At 40.0% G+C, this 23305-nt stretch overlaps 1 protein-coding gene across 3 annotated transcripts; it reads left to right on the top strand.

The window, feature by feature from the left end:
* The first annotated feature begins 1334 nt into the window (after positions 1-1334).
* On the top strand, positions 1335-21388 carry CDK7 (cyclin dependent kinase 7). 3 transcript variants are annotated; one of them, XM_032095702.1, is made up of 12 exons: positions 1335-1512; positions 1706-1765; positions 5204-5237; positions 7089-7156; positions 8476-8544; positions 9872-9982; positions 11134-11252; positions 12266-12365; positions 14108-14194; positions 15914-16063; positions 18251-18398; positions 21160-21388. In XM_032095702.1, exons 1-12 carry the CDS (start codon positions 1453-1455, stop codon positions 21183-21185), a joined length of 1032 nt encoding a protein of 343 aa, XP_031951593.1. In that variant the 5' UTR covers positions 1335-1452; the 3' UTR covers positions 21186-21388. The 3 variants fall into 3 exon arrangements, with proteins under 3 accessions (XP_031951593.1, XP_031951594.1, XP_031951595.1); XM_032095703.1 differs by lacking the exon at positions 9872-9982; XM_032095704.1 differs by lacking the exons at positions 1335-1512; positions 5204-5237 and having other exon boundaries at positions 1726-1765.
* Positions 21389-23305: the final 1917 nt, after the last annotated feature.

Below are 23305 nucleotides of genomic sequence, written 5' to 3'. Positions count from 1 at the left end.
GGGCAGGATCGCCTTCCATGACCTGCTGGCAATGCCATTCCTAATGCCCCCCAGGATACCACTGGCCTCCTTGGCCACCAGGACACTCTGCTGGCTCATGGACAGCTTGGTGTCCACCAGGACCCGCAGGTCCTTCTCTGCAGAGCTGCCCCCCAGCAGGTCAGCCCCAGCCTGTGCTGGTGCCTGGGCTTGTTCCTCCCCAGGTGCAGGACCTGGCATTTGCCTTTGCTGAATTTCAGAGGGTTCTTCTCTGCCCATCTCTCCATCCTGTCAAGGTCCTTCTGAAGGGCTGCAGAGCATGCCTGGGTATGTTGGCCATTCATACCAACTCTGTGTCCTTGGTGAACTTGCTGAGGAGGCATCTGCCCCTTCATCCAAGTCATGGATGAACAAGTTGAACGGTTAAGCATTGAACCTTGGGAGACACCACTAGGGACAGGCCTGCAACCAGACCCTGTGCCACTGATTTTGACCCTCTGGGATCTGTTGTTCAGCCATTTCTCAACCCACCTCACTGTCCACTCATCCAGCCCACATCCCTGAGTTTGTCCATGAGGATGTTGTGAGAGACAGCTTTGAAATCCCTGCTGAAGTCAAGTAGACAATATCCACTGCTTTCCCCTCATCCATCCAAGCAGTTGTTTCATTGTAGACGGCAATCAGGTTGGTCACATGCTACTATTCCTGAATCAGCTTCTTGTCATCCACACAGGTAGAGATGGCCTCCACTGTGAGGCATGCCATCACTTTTCTAGGGATTGAGGTAAGGCTGACTCACCAGGGTGACTCACTGGTAATGATTTTACAGGCACGAATGGGACACTGAAGTGCTCTCAGAGATGATGGCTGTTCTTCACAGCTTTGCAGCTTTGTTATCTTACAGACTAATTTTTTAAATAACAGCAAAGCTTGGGCATGTAGGGAAATGAATTTTCAAGTGAAAATTTCTCCAGAAGTATTTACCTCTGATGGCTATTGAATGGGAGTTTTCATTAGTATATTGCAAGTAATTGTTCATAATGAAGAAACTATAGGAGTATAATTAAGAATTTCCAGTAGAACCTAACAAAGTGGCCGAGAACACACTTTCTAGAGAGTAACATTTTTCTACTAAAATATACCTATCTACGCGGAAAGCATGCAGAATTTTTCCCGAATGTCAGACCTGAGATCAGGGTCAAAACAGAAGCGGCCTGTGGGACGAGCTGTTGCCCGTGGCAGCACACAGCCGCAGTGACAACGCCGCCACGCAGCCGAGCCGAGCACCCGTTCGTGAGGGAAGGGCGCGTGCGCCTGGCCCAGGGCGGCTGCGCGCGCAGGGGGCGGGCCGGGGCGGGGCCGGAAGCGGCGGCGCCGCGGGGCGGAAGCGCCGAGCAGGGCCGTGGCAGGGCCGTGGTGTCCCCGCCGCTCCCTCCCCACATCCCGCCGCTCCCTCCCCACATCCCGCCGGCTATGGATGCGCGGGCCCGCGCCAAGCGCTACGAGAAGCTCGACTTCCTCGGGGAGGGGCAGGTGAGCGACCGCGGCGGGCACCGTCCGGGGCCCTGGGGCTGCAGCAGCCCGGCTGGGCCCGGCTCCTCGCGGCAGGAGGGGGGCGCGGGGGGAGCCGGGTGGTGCCCACCCCGGGCCTGAGCGGGACTCGGCGGCCTCTCCCTCGCACGGTCCGTCAGCCCCTGCTCACGACACCATCTCTCTCTGTCCCCAGTTCGCCACCGTCTATAAAGCCAAGGACAAGACGAACAGCCGAATCGTGGCTATTAAGAAGGTGAGCGTCAGAATGTCTTCTCAGTGTGTCACCAAGTGCGTGGTTGCTCTTGACCTACCTAACGCCTTTTTTCTTATTTTTTGACCAACTTCATGGGAAAGGGGATAATACACATTTTTGTTTCTAAAGAGTTTTGATTAAATGGTCTAGTTAACTTATCTGTAATGCCCACCCGCCCCAGAAGAGGGAGTGGCTTTGCTGTGTTTTTGAAGGGTTGTATGGTCTGTGACTTGAATTCCTGATTATTTATTAGGTTTATTCAACAAACAAACCAACACACACATATTTCCAAACTGTAGACTTTACTATACCTTGATGGTTGTGGGTTTTTTTCTTTTATTTTAAATCTTTCCTGCTGCTGTGCCCAATTTCCTTCAGTCCAGAATGTTATCCCTTATTAAGTTCCTTAAAATTTATAGAATCATAGAATATACTGAGTTGGAAGGGACCCATCAAGATCATCGAGTCGCAGCTCTCATCCCTTTGCAGGACAACACAAGAATCACACCATGTGCCCAAGAAAATTGTCCAAACATCTCTTGAATTTGTACAGGCTTGGTGCCTTGACCACTTCCCTGGGAAGCCTGTTCCAGTGCCCAGCTCCTCTGGATTGAGAACCCTTTCCTAATATCTAACCTTAACCTCTCCTAAGTCAGCTTTATGCTGTTACCTCAGGTCCTGTCATTTTTAGACAAATGGTTTCCTGAATAATTTAATTAGAAAAGCCTTGCTTCCTGCAGTTTTGTCCATTGAGATTGGCATCTCATGTTGATTCCTTTTCTAGTAAATACTTAAGTGGCAAGCAACATCTCTGTATTCTTCTTCTGTCACCTGACCCTGCTTCCACTGGGCATACACCTGCCTTTTTTACCTTATATTCAAGAGGACATCACTGTTCAGCCAAGTTGGCCTTCTGCCTTGTCTGCTTGACTTGTCACATTTGGGAATTGCCTGCTCTTGTGCCCTTAGGAGGTGATGCTTAAAAAGTGGTCAGCACTGATGGACCCCAGCACCTGCAAAAATGCTGTCCCAGGGAACTTACTAATTCCCTGAGCAGCCTGAAGTCTGCTCTCCTCATGTCCAGGGTTGAAGTTTTGCTGGCACTTTCCTCTTGTCAACAGGGATTTTAAACTCAATGGCTTTGTGGTTGCTGTGGCCAAGATAGCCCCAATTTCCACTTCACTCAGAAGATTCTCTCTGTTGACAAGCAGCAGATCAAAAACGGCGTCTTTCTGGGTCGGTTCCCTTAGGACCTGTTCCACAAAGTTTACCAGGACTTTTAGGAATCTTCTGGCCCAGGCTGTACCAGTTGTGTGATGCTTCCACTTGATTTCTGGGAAGTTGAATTCCCCCATAAGGACAAGGGCAGTTTACTTGGAAGCATCTGCTAGTTCTTCAAAGAATTCGCTGGTGTCATCATCCTGGCTGGGAGGTCTATAGCAGACTCCCACAATGACATCCGCGTTATTTGTTTGTCCCTTGGTTCCTGTCCAGAGGCTCTCAACTGTGCTGTTGCCAGCTGTGAGTTCCATACATTCCAGCCCTTCCATTACATATGATGCCATGCCCCTGCCTCTTCTGCCCTCCTACGTCTCCTGAAGAGCCTGTAACTTCCCCACGGGGCACTCCAGTCACAGGACTCATTCCACCAGGTTTCCTTTAAGTTACTGATATCAAATCTCTGGGACTGAGTCAAAGCTTTGAGCTCCTCTTGTTTGTTCCTCATGCTGCGTGCATCGGTGTAGAAACATTTCAGGAGTTGTGCTCTGTAGCCAGCACCACATGGAGCAGATGGAGGTAGCCCATGAGTGTTTGTTTCCTCAAGTTTTGACACGCCATCCCACTGATCATCACTGGCGAGCCTGGTATTTTCCTTTTCCCCCTTTCAAGCCAGTTTAAAGCTCTGTCAATGAGCCCCACTAGCTCCTGTGCTAGAGCTCTTTTTCCCCTCTGAGAAAGGTGTAACCCATCAGGTGTCAGTAGAACAGGTGTTAAATCATTCCATGGTCAAAGAACCCAAAGTTTTTCTGATGACACCAACCTCAGAGCCACATGTCAATCTTTTGGATCTGCCTATTCCTATCAATACTATTTCTTCTTACCAGAAGGATTGAGGAAATCACTACCTGTGCTCCATATCCCCCTATAGATTGTCCCGGGACCGTGAAGTATCTTCTGAGTGTCCTCAGTCTTTTATTTGTTATTGTGAACAACCAATAATGACTAGTAATCAGAGGCCCTCACTAGACTGGAGAGTTTCAGTAATGTCCCTTATTCAGAATGACAGTTTTTTGATAAAATATGACAAAAGTGATCTTGGATCTCCAACATGGTTGTTTGTATACAAGTGATGAAAATGTTTACATTGTTGTGAAGTGTTTCACTTGTTCCTATCTGAAGGGATTGCAGGAAGTTTTTGTATTAAAAACGGGTCTTCAGCTGTTCTTTGTGAGGATGAAAAATGCATGTTACAGCAGTTTCTTTTGTTATGACTCTACTCAACAAAGTGAGTTGTGTCAATAGTAAGTAATTTTGTTTAATGCACTAATCCCTTTTAGCATTGCAATACTTCTCTTGTATGGTTGATACTGGTAGTAGTTGTGGTGAAAAGCATTCTTTATTGTATCAGAATATTTTCTTAACTTTTTTCACCTGGAAATATCTAAGGTAGGATTCTGGACTTGAAATTTCAGGACATTAGATGATTGAGACAAAAGGATTTTAAGTCAGCTCAAGTTTACAACCTATGCTAATTTTACTAGAATCATTCTAAGGTAACTGTCAATTACTTAGCTCTCATTTCTCCCTGAGGATAAGCTCACAAGTGATATAATAAAGCTTTGTGGCTACAAAGCAGTTTATGCTGTCAGTTTGCATTATGACTGGTTTCAGTGCCATCATGGCTATTTTTTGTAAAAACTAATGCTGTAGAGACAGTTACTTTTTAAGGGGAAAAAAAACTCCAACTAAAACCAACCTAGCTGGTAAAGTGCTTCATTATAATAAAACTCATTTGTGGATACAATATGCTGCTAGCAAGAATTTCTCTTGCTTCTTTCCAGTCCCGTGAGATATTTTTCTCTCTCAGGGAAGATATTTTCAGAGTTCTATAAGCTGTGAATACCTGCAACCTTGCAAAGCTTTGTTTATGTACAGTAGAAAAATATTTTGACAATGGATGTTTTAGGATTTTTGCCAATCACCCCCAAGGGGTGGCTGATCCTTTGACCAATTAGACTATGAAGAAAAAAGTCTATAAAAGAGTTGTAAAATAACTAAAAAAAGGAATCTTGCTGCACAATGCCTGCCTGTTGGATCTCTCTTCTCCTCCCTACCACTGCGGAACACTGTGATACTCATTCTGTCGTAGAAGAGCAGTACTAAAAAATGTATTGCCCACCACCGTAATCTTACTTAACATGAAATATTTATTTTCAGATTAAACTGGGGCATAGATCAGAAGCTAAAGATGGTGAGTTTTAAAACAAATTCATGCTCTAGAAGCTGTGCTTTGTTTTCTCTGGTTTTGTAAATTGATACATTAATTTCGTGTAACATACCTTGGCTGACAAAATTGAACTCAATGTCTGCTGCAAGGCTTAGTAGAGGTTTGCTTCACAAACTTCAGGGACAGCCAAAAGCAGCATAGATACCTGCATGCATGGTATATATCTAAATATAAATATATAACTTCTCAATTTTAATGGAATTCAAACATGAATATAGCATAGAATAATAGTAATAATAATAATAATAATAACAGCACTGAGTTTAGAATACCTTTTTATATCAATACATCTCTGTGCCTTAAATATTTAAGACAAGCAAGAGTATTTTTGTCCATTTTCAGATGTTTCCTTTGTTCTGTTTTTGTGATGTATGCTGAGGCAAAAGTTGATAAAAAAAAGACCAAAACTTCTGTCTCTGTGTAAGTTTTTTTAATGTTCAGCACTGTAGAGCATGTGCTCTGATGAGCCACATGCCTCTAGGCATGGATATGGCAAATTGAAACCGAGTAATCTTGGTCTTCTCTTATAGCCTGTGGGGCGCAGCAGAATTTTGTGTGCAGGCTGCTGTCCTTCAGGAATCCTGCATCAGGTTACCAGCTTTCCAATGAAGAGTGTTTGCTATCAACTCTCCAGTTCCTTTCTTTTAAAGAGAAGCTGATCACTCATCCCAGAGTGTCACAGTTGAGCTGACTGCCTGAGAGTCGTGATCCACATGGCCTTCAGTGGCCTGATGTCCCTTATGGACAGTCATTACTTTCGGCCTCTACAGTGTCTAGCTGTAGATGAAAGATGTTATTAAAAATAATGATCATGTCTCCTTTCCCTGTGTTATCTCATAACATGGCACGCTTTTTTGTTTTCATCTGAGGCTGTGCCCACTCAAAAGCAGCCATTGTTAATTTGATTCCAAAACAGATAATTTAAACAGGCGAAGCAGGAATGTAAAGCAATCCATGTAGCTTTGCCCAAAACTTTGCTAGTCTTAGCATTGAATCATATCCCAGGTTTTAGGAGAACACTGTTTTTCAGTTCATGTGCAGCTGCAGCTTCTGTATGATATAATATACCACAGGAGCAGTTGCTTACCAGTCAGTTTTCATACAAGCCACACACTAGCATTTTTGAAGGAGGAACTGGTACCCTGCAGGAATCATGGTTTGATATAGTGCCATCAGGGTGACTGCTGAAGGGCATCATTTGCTTTCTGTTGGCCCCTGATTTTTTCTCTATAAAATCTGCTTGTGAAAAGATTCAAGCAAGAAGGAGCAGGTTTTGGTCACTCTCTCTTTTATGCCTTACGTATGCTACAGCATGAATACAGAAAAACATGTGCCTTGCATTTTTAGATAGTACTATGTTAAAAAGAAAAGAGATTTATTCATGTTGTTTGACAGAATGCCTCCCTCTGGAAGTGAGGCATGTTGAGGAACTGATGTTTGCAAGATGAAACTTTTCTTAAAAATTAAAGCAAGCTTTCCAATACCCTGAAAAAGGTGGGGGTTTTTTTGGGGGGGGTTTTTTTTGCTAGGCCTTCCCTTTTTGCCAAAATACAGACACGTTGCTTCATAACTAAACCTTATTGCTGTGGTGTAAAATAGACTCGCTGTGGAAGAAAGCATATGACCACTTTTATTCTGCAGTAATTTACTTAGTTATGGTAATATACTTGTTATTTAATAAGTTGTTGAGTGTTAAGAGTGCAATTTGTAGTAGTAAATAGTCTGTGAGTAGCAGAATGACAGGTTTATTTGGAGCTTAATTCGGAGTTTTTAGTTTTGTTCTTTCATCTTCATTTCTTCTTTCCATCAATGTAGGAATCAACAGGACAGCCCTCAGGGAGATAAAACTGTTACAGGAGCTAAGCCATCCAAATATTATTGGTGTAAGTAAAATAAATGCTAGCTCTAGAATCAGTCTTCAAATACTTTCAGTAGTTCAACAATTGTTATGGCAAAATGCCTATTTCAATAACAAAGGCAAGTATTTTTTTTAATCCTTTTAGTTTTTAGCCTTGGGCTACATAGATATTAATGGTGCGAAGAGTTGTGAAAATTTAGGTTACTTGATTTTGCATCTCTGATAGAAATGCAAATGAACACAGTGCTGAATTTACCTGATTGTTTGCTTCATATGGAATTGGTGACAGTCAAAAAGCAGGCTTTTTAAGCAGTGGTAAAGGGGAAGTCACGTGGCTTGTTAGATTTTAGCACACAGATACGATGTTTAAAATCTCGGTTGGAAGGAGTAAAACCTGCATCTTTTCAGCTTCAGTTGCATTTTGGTAGACTTACACCTACAGATACCCAGCTGGAGCTGAAGACATTTTGAAGTTAGCTCATAGTGATAGTTAGAAAGTCTGTCAAATATGATCGAGCAGACCAAATACGAGTTTTCCATATACTTCTCAAAGTGGAAACATTGTTCTCTTCTGAGTTGTGAACTTGCATTCAAAGTGGCTGCTTTAGCTGTTGAGGTTAGAGACTATGCAGAGAAGGACAACTAAAATGGCAAAGGGGTGGAGAATATTCTTTATGAAAAAGTGAGGAATTCATCACTCTGGAGAGGGATAGGCTGGGAATGGGGAAGTCTACAAAACCAAAGTGATAGGTGGTGTCCATGCAGAACTGGTATTTCCAAACCCCACTGTACTAGAAATAAGAGATGTGTTTAAAACCTACTGGCAGCAGGAGTGCAACCTGTACTGCTTCACTCAGTGTGTAATGAATTTCTAGGATGTGTTGCCATGGGCAATGTAGAAGCAAATTGCATCAACAGTTCAAAGAAGAATTAGGCAAATTTATGATCAGGAAGCAAATACACAGACCTGAATCCATGGGCAAACTTAAACTGGTCTCAATAAAGGGTAGGAGTTCTGTAGAACAGCAAAGTTTTGAAGATAGGGTGTGCATTACATTATCTGTTGTAGTTAACATGATAAAGTTAATTCTTTCTCTTTTTTCCTATCTCCAGGAGGGAAGAGTGATCATGTAAAATGTTATTTCCATACTTAATGGGGATTTTTTTCTGGTTTGGAAATTGAGTTAAGAAACTAAACTGAGTAAGAATTTTTGTGTTCCAAGTCAAAAAACTTAAACCAGTTCTCAATAAGCTGAAAATCCACATGCAGACTACAATGGTGTTGAATTTCAGAAAACTGGAAGAATCAGAGCATACTTAATCATAATGTATTTTGTTTTGCAGCTTATTGATGCATTTGGACACAAGTCCAACATTAGTTTGGTGTTTGATTTTATGGAAACAGATCTAGAGGTAAGATTTTTAAAGACTTTTTAAATTTCAGTATCTTAAGATGGTTTGTGAAAGTGCTGCTTTAACAGGCTTATATTTGCCCATATTAGAAAGGTGGCTTTTATTATGTCAGTTGATGAAGATCGTGTCTTAAAAGTAGCTTGAGTAGTTTCAGTTTTTATGAGTTCTTATTTAATTCCTTTACTTTTAAATACTTGTCAGCATGATCTTAAAGAAACAAATTGTGTTTACTGTGTTAGTTTTCTGGAACTCCAGTCAGAGTGTAGAACCTCTGTCACAGATCATTGCTTCTGGAAGGGAATTGATAAGCATAATATCAGACATGTTCAGGTAAGTGTGACACTAAAATATACCAAGAGATGAGCTGGTAGAAAATCACATGCACTTAAAACATTTTTTCAAATGTAGCAATGCTAGGTAATTGCAAATCAGTACCTTACAGATACAAGCTTGCTGAAATTTAAATGAATGCAAGACTTGAGAAGGTTAGGTCAGATTTTTGCTATTGAAAGTAATAAGTAGACTTTTGGAGGATTCATTCTGTTTACACAGTAGCTATGCAGCGTTTAGAGATGAAGAAGATTGGTGTTAAAAGAAAAATAAAATAATCTTGTACTACTGATGCTGTGGTCTTTGATGATGTGCAGTCTTTAAACTGTATTGTGGTATCACTCAGGCTGCCACTGAGACTGCTGCCTGTTGTGATTAATCATATGCTGCATACGTGAAATTTGTGTTGTCTTACCTCTTCTGTAACTCAAACAACTTATGAAAGGCTACTACTGAACAGGACAGTAGTATTAACAAACAAGCTTTGGGGTGTTCGCATAGAATTTTAATGTTAAAAATCAAAGAATGTAGAAAACTTAAATAGATTTTTTAAAATACAGTGAAGTGGCCATAACTTCTGGTCTTTTTGGAAACAGAAGAGGAAACCATTGTATTTACAAAGATGAGTTGCTTAGATTGCAAAGAGAAAGGAATAAGTGGAAGCATAATTTCAGGTTTACTGACACATTTATCATTTGTATGTGTACATCTTTGTCTTGGAAGTTTGGGTATCAACATGGAACTGAGATTAAATACTAAACTTCTGTTTCCCACACATTTTTTCATTGGCAGGTTATGCAAAGTTCATATAATCTATCTGGATGCCCCATTTCAATTTCTGATCTCCAGAGCAGGCCTATTTTTCTGAAAAAAAGGTGAAATGGTAGAGAATATGTGACTGTTAATTTGTACTTTGCTGAAATGACTATTGAGCAGAAAGAGTGGAAATAAGTTTGTCTTGTGTGCCGAGTTTTGCCATCACTTTAATGCTTTCCAGGTTATTATAAAGGATACGAGTATTGTGTTGACACAGTCTCACATCAAGGCATATATGCTGATGACACTTCAAGGATTAGAATATTTGCATCAGCATTGGATTCTACACAGGGTAAGCATGTACTAAATTGACAGCCTTCATCCTGCAACAAAAATCACATTGGCTAGAATTAGAGTCTTAAGTCTAATGAAGGCAGTTTTGGAGTTCAGACATTCTCCTTCCATAGGCATTCCTATTTAGTGTTTTGGAAAGATAATAGCAGTACCAGAAATGTTAAGAATTACTGATGTGGTTATGACTTCTATACTTACATAAAAGGTTCTCCAGTTAGATATGACGGTAATTATCACTATTAACTGGGTCTGACTGGGTTGGATTGGACTTTTTTCACAGCAGCTGGGCTCTTGAGGCTTTCTGCTTTGTATCAGGCAGTGTCAAGGCTTTCTCTTTTTCCCACTCTGCCCTTGCCCTGATGCATAGGCTTGAGATAGGCAAGAATTAATTAAGGACGAGACACAGGTGAGGCAGCTGACCCAAGTTGTCCAGAGGAATACTGCATGCCCTGTAATGCCTTGCTCAGCAGTAAAAACTGGGGTAGAGGAAAAAAGGGGAATTTTGGTTTCCAAGGTGGCTGTTGTTTGCAGACCACATATTGTACTCCTTTTGGGAGGTGGTGAAGGATTTCCATTGCCTTGCTTGTTTGCTTGGATTTTTTCTTCTTTCCTTCACCTGTTATACTGCCTTTATATTGCTCCTAGAATTTTCTTTTGATCTTCTCTTCCCTATACCGCTGAAGGTGGCATGTGGGATGAGAATAGAATGAGCAAATGACTGTGTGGATACTTTTCTGTTGGCCAGAGGTCAATCCACAAGATGTTGCTACTGTATTGAACTGTGTGACTTCTGTGATTTCTGCAGTTATTTGAAGTATTGGCCAGGTCTTTTTGTTATTCAGTTGTTGCCTATGCAGATAACATAAGTGCTGTACCTGCAGGAAAGGTAAAACCTATCAAATGGCTTTTTTAAACTCTACTACATAAATGTGTTAATATTTAAATGGGTCTGTCCCACTATGATTTTCATATATGATGGAATACTTAATTCCCGGGGGGTTTAAATTTTTTTGCTCACAATGTAGGTTTTAGGATAGAATCAAATCTTTCATTTTACAATACTGTTATGATGTGTCTGCCAGGAGATTCATTATATGTCTGTTTTTATCAATCCTGACAAATGCCATAATTTGTTTTCTATACTGACAGGATCTTAAACCAAATAACTTGTTGCTAGATGAAAATGGAGTTTTAAAATTGGCTGACTTTGGCTTGGCAAAATCTTTTGGAAGCCCAAATAGAGTTTATACACACCAGGTAGTAACAAGGTAGGACATTCTATTTTGTTTCTTACACAGAGATTGTTTAATTGTTTTATAGGTGTTTCTTGAAATATGTCATGTCAAATCAACATATTCAGAGTGGCATCTATCTCATGTGATGTGGTAAGAGCTACATTAAAAAAAAGCCACAGGGAAGCATTGTTTAACAAAGTCTCCATAAGAACTGCTAGAATATGCATCTGTGGAGTTTGTTCTGGTATCTATCAAAATTATACCATTTTGAAATGTGTGTAAATAGTATGTATCTACTTACAAGCCTGGACTTTGGAGCAAGACAGCTGCTATTTTCTGATAATCACGAGACCTAGAACCATTTTTGGAGCTAGCCACATTACCTATTTTGAGACAAACAGTTGAACCAATTAAATTATTTATAAATGTTTTATATGGCATGCTTATATAAGGAGCTGCAAAATGTGCAATGTGTTGCTTTCTGACTGCTGTAATGCTAAAACTATTCAGGCAAAGCTGGTTTAAGACCTTTATTCAAAAGACAGAAATTCTACAGTAGTTTCAAATGCAGTGTCATTTCATTAAACTTGATTGTTCTTAGGCAGTGTAAGTAGTTGTTTCAAAACAACAAGGCTCATTTTGCATAAAAGTAGTCTCTATACTTAGGTCTGTTGATATGGAGATTCTTGGAAAATGGGAGGAATTCTGTATTGCTGTGATTCATTCAACATAAAATTTTAAGAAAATTTCAGTTTACCTGCATGTTAAAAACTTTCTTCCTTGCATGTCTGCAGTTCAGTACTTGTAATCAGGTCAGTTGAAACTGTAGTTAATCTGTGGTTGTAGGTGACCCTATGGTGAGGTGTGACAAATTTGTTCATTCTTTTTTAAACAAAACAATTTGCAGAATACAGGTCTTCATTGTCTGAAAAATATATAGGCAGAAGTAATACCCTTCTTTTTTTTTAGCTTTTGCATTGCTACAATACATAGCACTTGATATGAGCAAAGCCAGGTGATTCTTCCAAAATGTGTTTTCTTTTCAGGTGGTACCGAGCCCCAGAACTATTGTTTGGGGCTAGAATGTATGGTGTTGGTGTTGATATGTGGGCTGTTGGTTGTATTTTAGCTGAATTGCTCCTCAGAGTAAGTATTGAAATGTAAGCATTTTGTATTTGCCCTTCCATGCATGATGGCTTTTTATGTGGGTTTCTTCTTTCCTGCTAACAGCACCAGGTTAGCAGGCTAGAAGACAAGCTAGAAGAAACTTTCCAAAAGCTTGTTAACTGTAATGAAAGTGGTTTTTTGGAATAGACTGAGGTTTCAAGAACATCAGAAGCACTGGCAGTCTTTAAAAACAGCTGGGTAAAATAGTTGAAACAAACTGTCACAGTCTTGCCTTGGAAGAAGCCAAGTAGGTAATGCTAGCAGTCCACAGACATCTATTTTGGTTCATTATCCTTCTAGAAATGTAATATCACAGATGCCGTACATGGGCTGTCCCTTATACTCTGTCCCTCAATTATAATCACCGGTACCTTAATTGTGGGTTTATTTGTAGTGAATGAAAGAGTAATGTTTTTCTAAACTGCAATTGGTTGACAATACTGGAATGAAGCTGAGGGTTAATATCAGGATAATCCTATGGCACTCCTGAGTGTGGTACACAGATGTAATGGTACTTGAGTATTTTCCATGGAAGTAGAATGTTTATTATACAGCTCTTTGGAGAAGTCATGAAAGTGTGAGGGGACCAGTGGAGGGCTGGGGCACAGACACAGCTGAAGGCATGAAGTAGCCTGCAGCATAATTTATCTTCCATGATTAAGTAGCTTCTGCTTGGTTTCTGCACCTTACTTAGAATGTTTTTGTGGCCATATCATTTTTGTGGCCGTGGCTTTCTGTGTGAAAACACCTTGAAAGAAACCTTTCGCCTTCATTGGTCACACCAAATAGGTGTGCTGGTTCAATTTGATTGGCAATTCAGACATAGAAATGTACAGTGGCTCTTTAAGCAGCCCTGGTGATGTGTACATAAATATGCATTAGACCTGCTAAAGTTGAACACATTTAAGCAAAGTTAAAAAGCAAATAACTCTTGAATTCAGTTGATTCTTTGGTTTGTCACAAAACAGAAAGTGTATTATGGTTCAGTTTTTATCACTGTGATATTTTGAAATGTGTGTGTCCTTTTTCAGGACAAGGCAACTTTTGGGAGCTTTTAATGAAAGCAGTGTGTATTCAAGGGGCTTTCGTGGTGCTGAAATGAAGTTTGCTGTCTACTAGGAATATTCATTGTGGTGTTTCTGTCCTAATTAATACAACAGTTCCTCTAATTCTTCATAAATTTGCTTTGGTCACCAAGTGTCTTTTTACTTGCATTGTGTGCCTGATATGCTAGCTACAAGTTGGACAGCAGATATCCCCTTTTCAGTCTTCTTCTTTGCTTAAATGAGATGTGACACTGATCAGACAGTTTTCTGTCCTAGTGGGTCTCTACTCTCCCTCACGCTTTCATTTCATTTCATAAGGCTAACTTGTGCAATCCAGAGAACAGGTGGTGAAAAGATCGCCATGACCAACTGACTTTAAGCTGACAACTGAGATATAAAATATTTTCTGTTTAGTTATTTTACATTAATGTGGTTGTGGTGTAATCTTCTGTTTCAGCTGTCTGCTGTCAAGTCAGTGATACCAAGCCTGGGTTCAGGAAACCTTCAGAATCTATGTGGGCATGACTAGAATGCCTCAAATATCCAGTGTACCTTTTTGTGGGGAGATGGTATACAGAGGGCTTTTGCCTTGCAGTTGTGAGGTATCACTCAAAGCTTCTTTCTAAAATTGAAGTTCAGAAGTTAATTCAATCAAATGCCATGTCCTTCTCCCAGGTTCCTTTTTTGCCTGGAGACTCTGATCTTGACCAGCTGACAAGGATATTTGAAACACTGGGCACTCCTACAGAAGAACAGTGGCCTGTGAGTCTTTTTGTTTAACAGACTGACATTGCATTTACTTGCTACTCTCTATTTTAGCTCTTGAAATTAAATGGTTATACCAGAATACTTGGGTAGATTTACGGAAGGCAGTTGCATCTCATGAAGCAGCTGAGATTTGTTGTTTCTCTTGGCAAACCACTGGTCAATAGCAACAGTAACAGCACTTGATTTCTTTCTGTGTGCACCGTTTCCTATGGCTACTGGTGCGAGATTATTGTTGCTGATTAATGTTTTTGAGATACTTATTTAATTAGCGTGCTTTAACCTAGAAGGCTTTAATCACTTGCAGAAGTAGGAACCATTTGTGGGGACCTAAGTTGGACTGGGTAGATTACAGTTTGGGGATAGTGAGAAACACAGACCGACAGCTTTAAGGATAAACAATGTACCTCAACAATGGTCCTGTAACAGATACAAACTAGTAGTACAGTTATCTGAGATGACAGCAAATTGGGTAATACCAGGCCAAACTTATTGTCGGGCCACGCAATGACCTACCTAACCATGGTTATTAAACAGACTGATTGGAAGTGTGATATAATGTCTGATGAGCAACTTGTACCAGCTGACAGGTGCATGGAGTCCTGAATTCTCTGATCATGCTGTTGTGTTTTGTTGTTGAGTTGTGGAAGCACTTGCTGGACTTGTTCACGTCTGCTCCCTCTCCGTGCAGCTTTTCCTTAGTGTAAATGGTCCTGGAATGCTATGGTATGTGATGACAAAATGGATCTGTAGCCAAATGGAGAAATGCTGTGTGAGGCACTGCTAGCCCCACACAATTCTGATATTGCTCCAGGATTCTAAATACAACACATGAAAGTTTTTGCAATGACGTTTCTGCTTCCTTTGGAGAGGAAGATTTAAGATACAGGTGGGGAAAAGAGAGAATAGGACATTGGCTAACACAACTAAGATGATGCATTCCCAAGTTCATTTCCAAACACATACATTTTAATAATTGAAATCTTTACTATCAAGATGATAACTGATTAAACACATTTTTGACCTAGTGTATTTTCTTTTACTTGGACAAACTTGAAGTGTGACCACTAGGGGTTTAAATACTTAAAACATTACTAAAGTATTATGTTTGGGTAATTGTTACAATTATCTGTGTAATTTTTATGCTAGAATGTGAACACAGTGGTATTGATTTCATACCTACTGAACAAAAGAGTATGCAGTTAATCTTTTGTTTAACTTCTTGGTGCATGTTTTCCTTCCCTCCTCCCATTGCCAAAATAAAGTTTCAGTTGTGCATTTAAAATCAAAATGCACACGATATTCAGCTAACTTTTATTAATGTAGAGAAAGTGAAGACTGACTCTTCTGTGAATCTTTTCCCTCCCACCATGTCAGTTCATTAAAGGAAGTTGTATTTCATTTGTCTGACCCAGTCTAAAATTCTTTCATGCTTCCTTTAGCAGTTTTTCTTTTTGAACTGGTCACAACTAAAGCAAGGGAAGGACAGATCATTTGGAAAGGGAAAGTGTGAAACAACTGTAACAGTTATCAAAAAAAAAAAGCTTTTATGACCTACTATCCCTACATTTATTTTATTTCAGTGACCAAGTATTAGCAAGGTGTTTTGAAAGATGAATTGCTTCTGCTGAAAGACAGCCATATGAAGTTCCCTTTCTGTGAAAAGCTGAACTCCTTCTAAGGAAAAAACAGACATTTCATTTTTGGTCTTTGTAGGGGATGACAAGTCTTCCAGATTATGTCACATTTAAGCCTTTCCCTGGAATGCCACTTCAACATATCTTCAGTGCAGCTGGTGATGATCTGCTCAATCTTCTTCAAGGCTTATTCACTTTTAATCCTAACACTAGAGTTACAGCTACTCAGGTATAGTACATTTGGGTTATCTCCTAATGTCCATTAACCTACTGTTAATATCACATAAATGTGTTTTGAAGCCAGTAAGCCAAGTTTGAAATGAAACATCACATTAATTACTAGAAACATAATCCCAGTGTTTTATAGAGAGAACTTGTGGGAAACACAAAAGGTGGAAAAGCTCTTAGGTGTGAGAAAAAAGCAGGTTTCAGAAATAAAGCAAAAGAATTTAGGAATCAGCTCTGGCTGCAAAAACTTGAAGATAGAAGAAGATACAATTATATAGCAAGCAAGGACATTAAAACAATGATTAGAGTTTCTAGGTTTGGCTGGGATAAGTTTTGAAGTTGCAAAAAATATGCTTAGCAAGATAGATAAGTTTAAGCCTAATAATGGAATATTGTGCATTATTATATAAGGCATAACAAGCAAGTATTGTGTACAACAGCTGTATGTGCGTTACTGAAGATTGGTTAAAACAGTTGTCTGTAAATTTTAGAAGCATGCTATTGGTTAAAAAGCTTTTAAGAATGCTTTGTAACAAGGAAGTCTTTGGCTGCCTGTGATGACGTGAGCCTTGTACCATCTCTTGTGTCTCAACTTTGTACATGAGACTGATGCCAGAATAAAATAATAAAAAAGGCTCCTGGAATGTCTGTCCAGGCTCCCCCATCTCATTTGCTCACTGAAAACTCCAACAAGAACTCTTAAAGGCATGGGTAATGCTAACTGATCATCTCCATTCCCAGTGTAAAAGTGAAGGTAGACAACTAAAAGGTGTATGAGCCATGACCTTCCAACAGTCATATTTGACATGCTGAATTCAGTCACCTAAAACTTGAAGGTTAAGTTTTAACATAGCTTATCTTATTCCCTGGGTTTGAAAGGTTTTCCTCCGTACTTCATCCAGTCTCTTCTTCAATATCATTAAACTTTTATGGTGCTTTTTAAACATAAAATTCTGTGGTGATTTAAACCATCATTCTTATCTAATTATCCTTTTCCATTATACTTTCAATTTCACTACTCCCTGATGAGGAGAAATGAAGGACTTAGAAGAAAAATCTTGCAGAATATTCTAGTTCAGAGTATTGATTTCTGTGATGAGGAATATATACCAGTTGGCAGTTTGAAAACTGTATTTCTGATACTTCACACTGATAAGGAAGCATACAAGAAACAGCTGTCCCCTTAGGTCCAGGACTCCCTCGTTGCTGGTTGGACACAGCGGATCTGAATCCAGAGATTAGTGCACGTGTTATGTATCTTTTTACTAGAAGATTTTTTCAGAGCACATTCAGGCTGTTTTGGCCACCATCTTTAAGAACATTCAGTGTAAGTTTCCAGATAATTAGTTCTGCTATGCTTGGGACACCACTGTAGTAGTTCATATGAATGAAGTAATTTTTAGGTCATATTGTAGGATAGTGACTTGAATGTATGTTACTTTTCTAGTCTAAACTTTTCATTGACAATGTCGCAGTTTAAGACAGGAAACAGCTTGTGCTAAGTGTGTTGGTTTGATTTATAGCTGACGTTGAATATCATGTAACTGGCATTAGCAGGAGTATGATTACCTAAGAGACAGCCATTTTTTGTTAACCACACTTCATGGTACCTGAAATTTAAAGTAAGGTATTTAATTCCACTACATGAAACCAACCTTGCTGTGGCTAGTGTTTGTCTTCTGCTCTAATAAAAGTGATGTCTTCCTCACAGTTTAGAGTAGAAACAGCACAGTTAAAGAAATATGGGGGAAAGACCCATCTTAAAAGCTAACAAAACAGCTGGTGTCCAGATCCTAAATGTGATCAAGACTTCAGATATATTCCTTTAATTTTTCTTTATTCCTACTTTCTTCTTTATCTTCATCTCATCTATTCAGAATGTAAGCTTTTCATAGCTAGAAGCTGCTTACACAAGTCTTTTTCAAAATAATCTAGTTTTGTCAGGATATCTGAGCACTAGTTAAAAATAAGAGTACACAATTATCCCTTGCTTTACAGGTCCAGGTGGGGTGGACAGTAATTGAGAACACAATCTCTATTTGCCCCAAGGCCACCCTGTAGTATAAAAGTTTTCAAGTAGTTTTTAAGTCCCAATTGCAAGTGCTTTGTTTCTCTGTAACCTCTTTATAAATGTTGTTCTGGCACTTCATATTAATTACTTGGTTCTTTTTCTTCCATTATCATTAAGGCATTGAAACAGAAGTATTTTAGTAACCGACCAGGACCTACTCCAGGAAATCAGCTGCCAAGACCCAACTGTCCTGCAGAAGCTGCAAAGGAGCAACAAAATGCACTTTTAAATTTAAAAAGGAAAAGAATAGAAGGAATAGATCAAGGTAACTTCCTAATACGTCACCAGTTTTAAATAGGAGCTATGTGCTCAGAGAGAATGGAATGCTTCCAGTGTTTCAGAAGAAAAACTCTCTGAATGAACTAATTCCTTGGGTACTGGCTGATGCCCTTTGGTTTGGGGTCAGAATTCCTTAGTTCTGTGTTCTAACAGAATTAGCACAGAACAGGCTCTTCTGTGATGCTTAGGAGTCTATTTGAAGAAATACCCTATTCCATTAATATCTGTAATGGAGAGTGGTACTGCCCAGTAAATTATAGGCTGTTATGATGAACCTTTTTTTTTCCTGAGACATCTTACTCAGGTGGAAGTAATTTAACTTCACACCACTTAAAAAAAAGAGAGTCTGAAACATAGTGTGATACTCTGTAAAATGATAGGCTGGAGAGTGTAGATCAGATTCGGAAGAGAGATTTCTGCTCACTCTCTCTTAAGGTAAGGAGGTTAACTGTTGAGAACACTCTGGGTAAGGAACATTAAGCGCACTTCTGTGACCCACCTCCAGTCTCCTCCAAGCGGTATCATGTATTTCATATCTTTGTGGAAAGAAAAGTGCTCAGGACTCAAGACCTATATCTGACATTAAATTACTAAGGCCTTCTATTAGGGAGGCAAATACTGATTCTTAAACTCAGAGTTGGTCTTCTGAAATATGCTAGATATAAGCTGTCAGGTTAGCATCAGCCTTTTGTTATTGCCAGTATGAGACAGTTTTAATATGAGTGACTTTTTTTTTTTGAATGGAGCTACTTCGATTAAAGTGTATTTCGTCTTGAGTTCAGAGGACAGCTACCTTATTAGGGTTTAACTTACTTTTTAGGCACTTTGAATTGTTGTTTCTAAGTCTTTGTCAAATTAAAAGTAAAATACATTAGGTTCACTACCTTAAGATTTCAATCTCAAAAAAAAATGCAATCAGCTGACTACTTGCACACAGTTTTCTGACCCCAGTACTATGGGTCACCTGACATGTGGGAACTTGGCAAGTTACGATAGTGTAGGCAATTAATTTAAGCATTTTAGTTCCTTTTCCAAAGATCATATGAGGGTTTGTGTTTAGTGTTTTGGAGTATATGCCCTAAAATGTGCCTGTTAACTAAAGGACAGGAAAAAGAGAGAAATGCTTCCTTGATTTCTGTGACTTAATGATTTGAATTTGTGCTTTTGACAATGAGCAGAGTTTCCAGAGCTGTAGCAAGCTAGAACAATAATTGCTTTAACATCTGTCCAAAAGTCTTATCCTCAACAAGAGGAGATCATGCTTTGGCTATAAATGAGGCATTAAGGAAGTCAGCATTATTTTTTGAGACCTTTGAGCATTGGTATAAAAAGCAGTATCATTTCTACCAGGAAGTGGAGACATGATGTATTTTCTAATGTGGATTTTCCATAATGTTCTGTTACTACCTTAGCTGGGCTGACAGAACCAGAAGGTTTCAAAGGTAGTTCCTCTAGTGCCAACAAATGTTAAAGGAGAGAGCCAGTGATAGAGCTAGCAAATCTGCTGCCCTGGATTTCATTTGCTATTCTTACATGGCATTACCATCTAAATTTAAAATTTGAATAGTGGTTTGGAAGAATAATCCTCCAAGTCTTGGTTTAAATAAAATTTGAAGGACAGCATGTTTTTATTGCTATAGCGGGTGGAATGTGCAAATGTAATTTCAAAGAAAAATAAGTTGCATTTCCTGAAATTCTTATTGTGGCCTGTGCTTGCATCCTGCAGAGAACATTTCTTTCCTCTAGCCCTGTTGAGGCAGCACTCCAGAACTTGGCAGAATAGACTGCATGCTTGCTGATGGGTATCCTCCTCTAAAATATTGGCATCAGGAGCTGACTGCTAGGATAAAGATTTATACCGTCCCCATGTGTGCTGCTTTTCCACAAGAACAAGCCCCTGTAGGCTGTGGGGCATATTCACCAAATTTAAATACTTCTCAGAAAACAGCCTCTATTCTCAGGGGAAAGCTATCACTAGATGGATGACTGCCTGTGAAAAGTATTAAGCATGCATGCTTTATATCTACTGCTACCACTTCTTTCTGATCAGTGAGGTTTGTGGAGACTCTGATTCTGTGATGGCATCACTGCCCATCTCTTCCCTGGCACTTAACCAAAAGTAGCGCTGCTTCCCCAGAACACCTATTTCTAGTCCTATTAATATGCATTCTTACAGAGCTGTAGGTACACAAAACAGGGATTATAAAGGATGGTGCACTAAATTTTTTCCTATGTTAATTCAGCATAAGGAATCTATCTAATATCAAAACTATTGGTTTGGGAAAAAACCAAAAACATTCTATTAATACCTAAGATTAAGAATTTGTCCTGGATTTGACAGCATGTAAGAAAAATCCTTAAGAGTGTGTGTGTGTGTGGTGGGACAGGGTTAAGCCTTAGAACGGCTTGCTCTTCTTAGGTTTCAAAGTAGTATTAAGTGGTTAGTTTTTCATATCAGCAGTTGGCTAGTTAGCTTTTTATATGAACAAAGAAAAATATTTACATGTATCTAAATGTGGTTAATACTTAATTACAGAATTTGTTACTTTTGGAATACACATATTGATTCAAGTGAGCTTTGATTCTGGCAGTCTTTCAGAGATCTTGTTAGAAAATGTCATCATGTACTGCCATTGTCGTAAACAGCATTTAGAAGCTAAGAGTAGATGTATCTTGAGAATGGTATCAAACTTTGGGAGGGGGCTGGACCTCTATTCTTTGCTAACAATGTGATTTACACTTTTCAGGATTACCAAAAAAACTGATTTTTTGATTGCTGTGAATGATGGATGAAAATGAGGGAAAATGCCCTGAGTGCCAGCCATTGATAAAACGTTTTGATAGTTGCTGAATGGTTATTTTTTCATATTTACATATTTAAAATATGAATTTATAATTTCCTTACTGAAACTAAAGTTTCATTAACCCTTCTTTTTACAATAAAAACTGTATTGAGAAAAAAAGAAGATTCCTTTATCTGGTTTGCTGTCTTGTTCCTTTGAGTCATGCTCTGAGGCAATAACTGTCAAAACTGCTCGCAGGCTACAGGTGTACACAGACTAATTTTGCAGAACCTCTGTGCTGAATCACATGCTATCCTGTACAGATGTATATCCTAAGGGGGAAAGCTACAAATAACACTTTCTTCTCACATGCAGCTTAGATGAATGTATGACTGTCTTCCAGACCTATAATAAAAATGTATTCCTGTAAGGAAAGGGTAGGATGGTTTTTGTTCCAGTTAGTAGGCTCAAGTATTAACAAATGAGTTTGCATATGCTCTCTCAGCAGTCATACATTCAGACTTCTCCAAAGACACATCCACTGCCTTGAAAACAATATGATGTGCAGATTGAATATGAATTGTTTGGAGGGCTTTTTTTCGTATTCCAGTCTTCCAGGAGAAGTTACCTGAGAACATAGAAATGCTGTTTCCTTCACAGCCTTGAAGATTGCAGTAAGAGACAGAGGAGGGAGATCCAGCTGGGGAAACTATACTGTACTAGTCCTCCTGTCAGCCTGCCTCTGTTGAACAATCCATAGTGCAGACACTGGACTCAGCTTTGCCTGAAATCCAGCATGCAGAAGTAGCAAAGTTTCTGCTGGGTAATTGAACTTCTGCAGTGGAGAGAACCAAGCCTACATATGCTGTTGCTGCATGTTAACTGTGTGCCCACTGCTGTTGTGCAGTGGATCTCAGGGATACCTGCTGAGCTGTTGTCATCTTTCTGCCTCTGAACCACATTCAGGGTTCTCTTTTCTACTTTTGTAGAAAAGCTTGCTGCTCCCAGCTCTCATGCTCCTGAAAGAGAAATAACCTCCTGCCAAGGTATTTCACTTCAGTAGCAAAAGGATTTGGGAAGTGCACAAGAGAGGCAAATCCTGGCATTCATCTCCACAAGGTTCCAAATCCTCAAGCCTCATGTACAGACAGCTCTGAAAGGTGTCTTTGAGCCAGTCCCACCAGTGTGGTGCATTGGACTCCATCAAAGCCAGCACAGACATCCCTGGGCAGCCTCTGGGATGGGCAGTTTATCATTTGTCCCTCTGTGAGCCTTTACCCAAGGTCCAGATGATGACTCCTGGATCCCCACGCCCAGCCCAATCCCGCGCCTGCTGCTCTGCTGTAGCCTTGCAGTTCCTAAGCTATCTATCACGGCACATTTATTCTGACACCCTGTGAGTGCGCAGGTTAGTGCTGCTCTGCCAGGCTCAGCACAGGCTTCTAAATATATTAGTGAAGGGGAAAGATCTGGGATGGCTTCCAATTTTAACCAAGGTCACATTGGCGAGTGCTGGTGTGCAGTGCGAGGATACTATCCACAGCATCTTTCATTGAGCTGTGTTCCAGCTGCGTGCAGCATTCCTGTGCTGCAACAGAAGGAAATGGGAAAGCTTGGCAGGAGCAAGAAGCCTGGGAGATGACTAAAATTTTGTTGCGGGTATGTTGTGTACCTCAGGATCTCTGCACCTCTGGTTATTTTTCTACCAAAAAACCCCAAACACGAACCGTGTTGCTTACCTGCCTCAAATGGTAGACTCAGGTGTAATGTTTTTCAAAGAGCTCAGAACTTTGGGGCCTTGGATTCATCCTAGCAGACAATTTTCCCATTAGGAGATAGCCAAATGCTCTAGGGAAACATACGTTGCTGGAAACGGCACCTGCATTCCAGATTTACCCAACTCTCTTGATGATGCATCCTAAGAAGAGCTCTCTTCCTAGCCACAAGAAAGGGCTGGGAAAGTTTAGGCAAGGCCAAGGACTGGAGGTGAGACACATCACAGAAGAAGGTTTGAAATCCCCCCTCTGGCAGCGGTGGGTCTGTGACTCTCCATGGGAAACGGAAGAGATCTGGACTTTTAATTGCAGCCCTGGACTGGAGGAGGAGACCC

This window comes from Corvus moneduloides, chromosome Z, assembly GCF_009650955.1.
Source record: "Corvus moneduloides isolate bCorMon1 chromosome Z, bCorMon1.pri, whole genome shotgun sequence".
Lineage (NCBI taxonomy): Eukaryota > Metazoa > Chordata > Aves > Passeriformes > Corvidae > Corvus > Corvus moneduloides.
This window is presented reverse-complemented; position numbering and strand designations above follow the sequence as displayed.